The following is a 10483-nucleotide window of genomic DNA, read 5'->3' as shown; positions in this document are numbered from 1 at the left end:
GGCAGTGCCTGCTGACCAAACTGACATTTGTTTGTTTGCAGTAGATCCACAGCAGTTCCAAGGGACAGCCAGATCCCCCATAACAGCACAGGGGCCCACAATGGCAAAGGTATTGAGAGTACTGACTCCAGCAGCCCTTTTGTGAGAGTGGACACCAAACACCTCTGAAGTTCTGGACTTAGCACCGATTGGAAATGTACATCCTGAGCAGTCAACCCCATCCAACTCACAGACGATGAAGCAGAATGAATGTTGGAGCAGCAAAAGCAAAGTCACAGGTTTGGCGTGCGTGGCTCGCCCAGCTCAGCCCTATCTCCTTCTCCCATTACCGGCATGCTGACCAGCTGCTGGTGGCCAGGAGGCTCTTGGGAAGGGAGCACGTCTTAGCAGGGCACTGCACCCACTGACACTTGTGGCAGGGCACACAGTACCCAGTTGCTGCCTTGTGCTGAGATGCTTCCCCGGCCCACAGACCACTTGGCCCAGAGTCAGGCAAGAGGCACACAAGCAGCAGAGACTTTATTTGTGGCTCTGGAGGCAGGCAGTCCTTGGTGCTCAAGCAGCAGAGCTGATCACAAGGTAGATGAAGCATGGATACCACCAAATCTCCAACTTGAACCATCTCAACCCCTTAGTTTTGTGAAGGACAAACAAATGAGTGTGACTTTTGACACCTTCTGGTCTAAGCAGAGACGGGGAAGCTTGGGCCGCAAGGAAGTCAATATGTTTTGTAGAAAAGTGTTTTTTTCTATGTCTTTAAATTCTCCTAGAAGACAGTAACCTCCCTCTAAATGCTTTCTAGTAGCCAGACATCACAGGTACTACAGTTTAAGTCCAAGAAAGAACATTTTGAAGGACCCAGAAGAGATGTTAAGTAAGGCGGCAGAGACATTGTGATGGATACTGAGTCAAAAATGTCACTACATACAATTTTTACACAGAGTATGAGTGGGGTTTTTTTTGTGTGTGTGTGAACTCTTCCTGCAGTAGTGGGGTCAAGCAGAAGCTACCCCTCCTGGGGTCAGTAAGCAGTAGGTAGAATACATGTGTGTGTGACCACTACAGCAGTTACTTTCCCAATAAACTTCTGTTCCAGGCGCTTTTATTAAGCCTGTCGTCTGTGCTTTGCTGAGAGCTGCAAAACAGATGACAAGAACATGGTGGCACTGGCAGTTACAAGTGAGATACTTCCCTCTGCGCAAGAGCCCGAGCTCTAGCCAGTGGTGCTCTCTAAGTACCAATACCAGGTGTAGACCCTGACCAGCTCCAGTTGTGCTCTTTTATATCAGCAAGGACAGACATTGCCAGAGGTAAGGACAAGGGGGAGAGGAGACATTTCCAAAGCAAGCTGCACTATCTGCAAAGCTGGTTTTGAAAACCTTCAGATAAAGTAGTATTCTGGCAAAAATCCTGTTATGAAGACCTGGACTCTGCATTGCTCATGGACTGCTGAGGAAATAGAATAAAGAGAAGGAAAAAGCAGCTTTTTAAACAAAGGTGCAGAAAGATGGAGAAAGTGACACCTGGAATGATGCCAACTTCAGCGCAGCCACTTCTGGCACCGCACTGGGCACTGGTAACGCCTAACTGCTGTGCTGAATTTATGCGTTTGTTCTGGTCCTATTAACCTGCACATGAAGCATGGAGCAGGCTTTCAGCAGCTTGCCTTGCTGCCAGATCTCCTCAGTGCATTATGGAGAGAGCTCGCTCTTAACCAGAAGAATGTGCAATACTTGTGTCTTTGCCTCACAGAGGGGACTTTGCGGTTACTCTGGAACTTCAAAGTTGAAATTTAAACACACTTTCCAAATCCCTCCCTTTAAACCACCACAAATCCCAGCCTTGCTGCAGGGTCTGGTCTGGAAAACTTTCAGGGCTATAGCCAAATCCAGATGCTCAAGCCCCACCCCCTCCCAGACCTTCCACTCCTAAGCCTGATATTGTGCTTAGCCATGACACTCTCACGGCCAGCTCTAGCAACGATCTGTGGAGACCTGTCTCTCTATACAGGGACACAGAATCACAGAACGATCAGGGTTGGAAGGGACCTCCGGAGATCATCTAGTCCAACTCCCCTGCCAGAGCAGGGTCACCTACAGCAGGTTGCACAGGACGGCATCCAGGAGGGTTTTGAATGTCTCCAGAGTGGGAGACTCCACAGCCTCTCTGGGCAGCCTGTGCCTGTGCTCTCCCACCCTCAAAGTGAAGTTCCTCCTCATGTTTAGATGGAACTTCCTGTGTTCAAGTTTGTGCCCGTTACCTCTTGTCCTATCACTGGGCACCACTGAATAAAAGACTGTTCCCACCTACCTGGCACCCTCCCTTTAAGTATTTATAAGCATTGATAAGATTTCCCCCCTCAGTCTTCTCTTCTCTAGACTAAAAAGACCTAAGTCCATCAGCCTTTCAGCACTGCCAAGATTGAAGATCCCAGATCCGAGCTGGAGTTCCTTAAATCATGACATTTGGTTTTAAAAAGCAGTGATAGATGTTGAATTTTCACATACCCTGTGGTTGTTGAATGGCCCTTGCATCTCCTTGTCAAGTGACAAAGACCCTTTTCACTCCAGTAGCTCATTAGCAGGGAACCTTCAGCCCTGGGGCACCATCCCTTCCTGACAACTCATGTTTGAAGATCCAGCTTCATAGGAGGTGCAGAAACTAAAATTACTCCCCTCCCTCTTTCTATGCTAGGAGGACAGAAGTTAAGTGAGATACACAGCAGGGTAGATTTAGTTTATATCCATGTAAAGTGCAGAATCAGCCAAGGCCTTAATGTTCAGCTACATCTGTGTGCAGCTGGCGATGCTCAGTGGGACCAATCTCTATGAAGGGTCCCGATGGCCACACAATGCTGCTGGAGCGGAACCCAGGGCTGGGAGAAATGAACGCCAGGTGCGCAGTTCAGCTACACTCTCTCTGGAACAGTACTCTCCTCCAAGGTAATCCTCTGTCATGGAATCCAAATACACACCACAGTACCCAGATTTGTGACTTGTATTTTATTTTCATTCTTTTACAAGCAAGAAAATCCCTGGATTAAAATGATCAGAATTAATCAGACACCCCAAAGAATTCACCAGAAAACGGCTGTCAGGATGACTTGGGCTGGGTTTAGTCCAGAAATCCAACCTGAGATCTGCCCCAGCACCAATATCCCAAGCCCACTGAGACATGACTTTCCAGGTGACGCATGCTCCATCATATCAGAAGTAACAATGCAGCAGCCTTGCTGTCCCAGGGCATCTCGCACTAGTGGGATGCCTGTGGGCTGAAACAGTGGACAGTAAGGGAACAGACCAAGTCCTTGGAGAAATGAGAGCAAGAACAGGGAGTAACCCAGGGAAAAATTAATATGACCCAAATTATTAACTCTGGGATGCTAACAGCTAGGGAGCACAGGCTCTCACTAAGGTCTCTAAAAGAAAGCGTTTCTCTGGTTTGATCCAGCGCCTTTGTTTTATCTCATCCCCTCCCCAAGAAGAGGTGGGACTCTCCATACCCAGAGTAAGCTGAAACTAGTACAGTGAATTCTGCTTGGAAGTTCTTCCAGAACAGTGCATACCATCTATAAGCACTGTCACTTATCTGGCAGGCAGACCCAGGCACTATACCAGCCCAGATAGCCCTGCAGAGTTTCCCAGAAAATGCACACAACTAGTCCTTCACAGCATGGACACGTTAATCACTTCATGTCCTGCCTACAGGGCCATCCAGCAAAGACTACATTACAAAGGGAAGAGACTAAAGTCCCTGCAGGCCTAGGGCATTCCAGATGTAGTCCTAGATGAAGGGAACATCCTGTACCAGGGATACACAGGGCTCCTCTGGACAAGAGAGAGGTGGTTGGGCTGCAGACAAAACATCACAAGGCTGCCAGGTCTGTACAGGGGCTGAGGAAGGAACTCACACCTACCTCATGCACAGAAGATGTTATAATCAGCCAGGGCCTGTTCCTCTGCAACAGGACAGTAGAGACCCTGGTTATCCTTGCACAGAGCCAAGTGCAAACACCCAGACAGACCTGGCACCCCATGGTTCCACACTCACCTGGATGGTAGTAGTCATAGACCCTGACATGGCCTGGCTTCAGGTTGGTCACACCAACCTCCCGCTCCAGATGCAGAACACATGTCTCGGACTTATGGCTCAGCTGGGGAAGAAGAGCAAATTACAGTTCACTTACAAGCTGTTCTGTTTATTCCTCATCTAAATTTGATCCTACTGACAGACAATAACAGCTCTGTTGAGTCAAAGGCGGGACTTAAAGATCAATCTTGAATATCCTGCTCTGCGAGCCCGGTCCTTGATTCCCCACACAACTCTGCCACTGCCCTTCAGTCGTGCAGCGTCTCTAGTAGAACACACACATACCTTGTCCAAGTAGAGGGCAACACCTCCTTGTGTTTTCTCAGTTCTTCTCACAGGGTGCCAATGCTGCAGCTAGGACAGGAGAACAGAGGAAGCAATTTGGTTGGGTCTTTTGAAAACCAAGCATGAGACATTCCAATATGGTTTATGTAAGCTTGAGCGGGCAGGTTTTCATTCACTCACTTCCAAACTTATTTTGGGCTCTTAGCCCTTCAGGCTGATCTCCCTGAAGGACCACTCAGCTTCTGCAAAACCCAAGGACAGGAACCTAAGCTACTTAGCTATCACGGATGTGCTGAGCAAATTGGGCCAGAAGTATCATCATACTCAAGGCTCAAAGAGAGAGTACGTGTTCATGTTTGTTGTGTGGCAGAGGGGAAGGGATGGTGAGATTGATCAAGAAAGAGACAGGCAACACCTTCCTATGCAACCTCCCCCTCTCCTTGGGCATGGATGGTCCCACTGACACCACATCACCATCCTAATTCCAGGCTTCTTACAGACATCCTGGATCCTGGAGCCAGGACGAATCCAGACAGTAGGGACACCTCCACGATCACCATGTTGGAAATGGATCTCTTCCCAGTGTACCTGGGGAGGAAGATCAAAAAGAGAGTCTCTCCCAGCCTCCCCTTCCCTCTACCAACATACCCTGTGTGCAGAACCCTGAGGCAGGCAGCCCAGCCAGGAACGGGACCAAGGCAGTCACTGCTCCCTCTTGCAGGGGGCAGATGATGGCTGCACTGCTCCGAGATTCCCCAGTCTGAGGTGACTACTTGCACTTCTCTCCCTAGCAAGAACCAAAGCCCTCAGAAACACTTCTCCTTCCCCAGAGACACTTCAGTCTTTCCTTCTTCATCTGCCATCTGGACCTTCTGCTGAAACTGCCTAGTGTCTCCACCGCAGCCAAGCAGCACCCCTAAGCTCTCCAGCTATGCCTGGCTTTCCTTCCCAAGTGGAGCTGTGTCTTTATAGTCACCTGACATTGACATAGACAGTAACAGAGCGTGTATCATCCTCCGTGCAATTGACTGGCTCAGTTTTCACTCGCAAGGCAAAGGATGTGGAGACCGGTGGGGAGGGCGTGTTGTACCTCAGCACCATCTGCAGGGAGAGACAAAGAGACAGAATAAGACACAGATAATTAGTTCAATATCATCTATCATACCTTTTTTTCCACTGACTACTCTAATCTTCAATATATGGACCCCAGACAGTGAGTACACTCATCCCAGTACTCAAAATAAAGGTCACTCAGATTGGAAACCTTCCATGATCCTTTCACCTGGGGCTCCTTCTCCTCACCCTTCCCCTCAAGACTGTGCAAGTCAGACACACAGCAGTGGGACCACTATACAGGATTTCCATCCTTTCCCCGAGAGCCGTGGAAGCATCACTGTCCTCACATTTGGACACGTTATGTCTCTTCAGTATCCTACAGCACACAGATTTATTGCATTGGCAGCAGGCTGTGATTACATCCCAGTTAATGCATGTTTCTTTGCATAGAGCTGCAATGGAGACTTTTGGCTTTGATAAGATGAAGAGCAAAGGGTTGTCACAGCAGGGTCTGTGGGAAGGGGGCAACTCACCTGGGTAAAGACACAACAGCTGCCTTGGGCCTGCACCGAGAACTTTCCCGGGACTTCTGCCAGTGCTGCCTCCTGCACCAACAGCCGGTTCTGGTAGGAGACTTGGAATTTCCTCCTAAAGCCTCTCTGGGACCTCACCCTCACTTCTGCAGCCCCTTTTGTGCTGTAAGTCAGCGCTGCATACTTAGCCAAGGCCTGCAAAGCGACTACTGTGTCCTGAAAAGGAAGAAACAACTACATTTACGCATTTGCTCTGCAGCTCTGAGACCCAAAGACACTTGAACTTGCCGTCCTGAGCACCTCTGTATACAAGAGCTCCTCTCCTCAAAGCCTTCATGCTGTTATTTTCGCACTTGCATATACTGTGCAAAGGTTCTTTCTCAAGCAACATCCCCTTCCCTGGCCACGAGTTACCTGCGTTGAGGCAAACCCTCCATAAGCATTCTGCTGCCTGGTGAGCCAGGCCACGATGCCAGAGGCTGTGGTGAGATCAGACACTGTGCTGTTTGGCTTGGAGAGCAGGGCCAGGAGGACGTAGGCTGTCAACTCCACATCCACAGACAGTGGCTCTGACCAAGGAGTGGTGCTGGGTCTGGGCTTGGATGGAGTCTCACTCCAGTGGATCTGCCCACCTGGGAAAGGAAGGGAGTAAGTGACATTGAGGGATGTCAGGAAAGAAATCCTGATGCCTAGGAGTCACAGTGGCTTGTCTATGCACAGACCACCAAGTAAATACCTTGTGGCTGGGTCATCACGTCACTGAGTGAACTGCAATCCTGTGTATTTTGCAACACCCAACACTCCATATTACGCATTTAAAGACCCATTTACCAAGGTGATACGCAATACCAACATGCCATTAATCTGCATACATGTTATCTCCCAGACATCCAACTTCTCCATTGTCCTGTTTGCTAGGTCCACTAACTACCTGATACTAGCTCGCTAACCAGTAGCCAGTCCTGGAGGCCAGGGACTAACAAGAAGCAGGGCAGCTTGCCAGCTTGATTCCCTCTCTGGCACTTTGCAGTTCTGCCTAAGAAAGCCTGCTTGCCTCAGAGCCCAACCTCTACATCGGGTCCCAGAAAAGGATGAGAGGTTTGAAGGAAATCAGCAGCCACACTACAGTATTGCCAGCGCATACCTTGAGTTCATAGACTGGATGTCTAAAAAACTCTCTTTGGTGAAGGACAGGATTTAATACCTAAGGGGTAAGGACCGTAGTCCTTCCAGGTTGCATGTAGCCGAGGGCCCAGAAAGGTCACTCGTCCCTTCTCTGATGTTCACCTGGCACTGAGGTTCCCGTACCTGCTCTGATTGCCTTTCGATCAAGCATATCAAGTAGCTTTTGCGTGCGTTGAGAGTCCTTAGCCAGGGCGAAGGTGTAGGCCAGCAGCGCCTGGGTGTAAGTGCTGGTAGCTTTGGGAACAGAAGGAGCAATGCAGCCCAGAGCCTTGCGCACCACTGTACTCTACAGAGAAGAGTTGCACGGGTGTTGGTCACACACAAACACATGTGAGGCAGGCAAACACTGAGGTACACAAGCAGAAGGATGCATTAGCATATGCCAGCACAAAAAGTACCCCATACATTCACCGTGTCTCTGTGCTGGAGCCCACACTCTTCTGTTTGTATCAGTGCAGCACCAGTAAGCAGTGTCTCCATCCCTTGGTGCAAGGTGCTTGACAGACACCCTCCTAAGCTAGTCATGGGTCTCAGCAGCTCTCTCAGCAAAATGAACACCTTTACTGCTGGAGTAACACCCCCACATCACATCCTTGGTGCAAGGTGCTTGACAGACACCCCCCTAAGCTAGTCATGGGTCTCAGCAGTGCGCTCTCAGCGAAATGAACACCTTTACTGCTGAAGTAACACCCCCACATCACACTTTCCAAGAATGAACACAACAAGAGCAACAACACACAATTGCAATTACTTACACCCAGCCTGCTGACCAAGATTATTGTGTTCAGTTCACCTCTACGGTGCCTTACAAGGTCACCGGGATCTCCAATTTCTCCTGGAACACCAGTACTGATGTTGGCAGAGGGCAGCAAACCCACTAATCTCAGCAGCATTGTATCCCAGCACTCAGCTGTGCTGTTGCAAACATGCACCAAAGGCTCGCAGTGGTCACCTGTCCCATATAAGTGCATCTACAGCACTTCACAGTTTCCCCTCTTCCAGTGGCCTCTTGGTTAAGTAAAGTAAGGATCACGCAAGGGCTACATTTAAGGTTTATTCTAACATTCAACATGCTCCTTGCCTCTTTCCTTTCTAGGAAAGAGAAAAGGTAACATCTGTGTCATCTTGTATCTGTGTCATCTTGTGCTCTCTACATGGTGGAGTAGTATTGCGAGATGCAGCCACGAATTCTCAGAAATGGTCATAGTATCTACTCATGAAGTACCAAAAGTTCCCAGGATCCAGATGACGCTTTTCAGTTGTTCTCTCTTATTAAATCCCAGCAGAAGCAGTAAGCTGAGCTTCCACCATTTCAAAAGTTCTACTTTTTTATTTGCCCTTAAATATAACAACTGCAAGCAGCACGGTTACCTTTGTATTCTGTAACTGAATAGACATAAGTAGGAATTAAAACATTTGTGAATTTGTTCAGAGGCTCCTTTATTATTCTTTTTCTTTCTTAAATCTCTCACTCTCCCAGACAGTTAAAATGGAGGTAACATCACTGCTGCTTATACAGCTACCAAACTTCAAGTGAAAACACTTGATGTACTACTACCTATGAAGTGCTGACTGTTATCATACATCTTAATACCTTGTCTAGGAACAGTCTGGTATGTATTATAAACCACCTGGCTCTCATGTCTTCCGGTGAAACTAACACAAGAACTGAGAATGCCACTCTACTGGAAGTGTTTTGACACTTAGTGGGCTCATCTCGTTGTTGACAATAGCAGTCCTAAGTGCATGATGTACAGAAGCGTTTAGCTTCCCTGGGAGCAGCCACATACCAGCTAAGAAACTGCTCCTCTACAACATGCCATTTGTTTCTGCAGTCAACATAAATAATCTGTTTTGTTCCAAGAGATCAATTTCCAACACAGCGTGGGGGTAGAGGGCTGTTTGTCTCTGCCTAGACTTTTTGTCATACAAACCATGCTTCATCAGCTCATTCAGAACAGTGTAAAATATCTCCAGCCTTTTCCCTGCATTTTAACGCCTAATGACTTTCACGAGCCTTTTAGGGATGCTTGTAAGGGAAAGTAGGATCTGTTCTGAACATCTTGAGTGCATTAGCCCTTGCGAGGACATCCTCACGTTTTTTCTCAGGATCTTGACTGCTAGTGATTGTGTATTCTTTGTAAAATAATTTATAATCCACTCAAGGATACTCTTCTGGGCACTATGACAACCTTTGTGTTTCCCACTTCATTTACCCACAGACCTACTCAGCAAATTCCTTCACTGGGGCTAGGATAACTACTGTGAGACTTGTATTTTTACCGACTTGTTGTTACTTATGAGTGTCTTTCATTGCCATGACCATTTTATCTAAAAAAAACAGTTTATGCATGTGTGTCCAATTGAATAACTATCTGGCTACTGTCACATCAACAAATCTTCTGATGCAATGAAGCATTCCTCGCTCCAGGGACAATCCTTTCTGAGCTAACAACACTGTTGTCATCTCTGGAGCATGAGGAACTCTATGAAGTCTCCTACCTTGTGGTAGCCTAGATTTCCTCACCACTGTCAGAGCACTAAGTCACCCTCTGTGGATTCATTAAGGACAGAGTGGCTTCCACTAGCTCATCATGCAAATTGCTTTGAGGTCCCGTTTGTTTCCTTTTCAGGATTTTACTCATGGATTTGGAGCATCATCTGGTCTCTTCTCAGTAACACTTTGCTTTCCTTCCCAAATGACAAAACTGGTTAAGAGCTACAACAAACTCTTAGTTAATTTTCTACCAGGATGAAGGTCCTTGTCCTTTTGTTTCATTCTGCTGCAGAGCACAGTACATGTTAAATATTTGTCATCCAGTTCCATGAAAAGTCTCCTCCACAAAAGTCATTATCAAATGATAGAATAATTCAGATTGGGAGGGACCTCAGGAGGTCTCTAATCCAACCTCCTGTTCAAATCAGGGTTAGCTATGATCAGACCAGGTTGCTCAGGGTTTTATCCAGTCGGGTCTTGAAAACTTCCAATGATGGACACAATTAAACCTCTCTAGGCAACCTATTGCAACATTTAATTGTCCTTCTGGTGAAAAAAAGGTGACCTGAAGGACATCTGTTGCCAGAAGGAAGGTTAATTTCCATCTCTCTCTCTATTTTACCCTAAGCCCATTGCTTTCAGTTGCAATGAAAAGCACTGCTCTTTCACTTACTTTTCTTATTTCCAGAGAATTTTGCTTCTCAAAGTCTACAATAATAGTATTTCTCCATCAAGCTGACTATATTTTTTAATTGCCAGTACCACAGAGTAATTAGTTACAGTCTTTAGCACTGGTAAGATTTCCCTCTTTTTATTACTTAGGTGTGCAATTCCTGCT

At 47.3% G+C, this 10483-nt stretch overlaps 1 protein-coding gene across 1 annotated transcript in view; it reads right to left on the bottom strand.

Moving 5' to 3' along the window:
• Positions 1 to 3917: 3917 nt before the first annotated feature.
• LOC104294530 (alpha-2-macroglobulin-like protein 1) overlaps positions 3918 to 10483 on the bottom strand; it is a 24251-nt gene continuing 17685 nt past the window's right edge. Inside the window, exons 26-32 of the mRNA XM_009894143.1 lie at positions 6378 to 6595; positions 5964 to 6179; positions 5351 to 5475; positions 4872 to 4962; positions 4375 to 4443; positions 4051 to 4153; positions 3918 to 3958 (exon numbers count right to left, since the gene is read on the bottom strand). Coding sequence (XP_009892445.1) covers positions 3918 to 3958; positions 4051 to 4153; positions 4375 to 4443; positions 4872 to 4962; positions 5351 to 5475; positions 5964 to 6179; positions 6378 to 6595 — 863 coding nt within the window. The remainder of the gene's footprint in view (positions 3959 to 4050; positions 4154 to 4374; positions 4444 to 4871; positions 4963 to 5350; positions 5476 to 5963; positions 6180 to 6377; positions 6596 to 10483) is intronic.

Source organism: Charadrius vociferus, unplaced genomic scaffold, assembly GCF_000708025.1.
Source record: "Charadrius vociferus isolate BGI_N301 unplaced genomic scaffold, ASM70802v2 scaffold561, whole genome shotgun sequence".
NCBI lineage: Eukaryota > Metazoa > Chordata > Aves > Charadriiformes > Charadriidae > Charadrius > Charadrius vociferus.
This window is presented reverse-complemented; position numbering and strand designations above follow the sequence as displayed.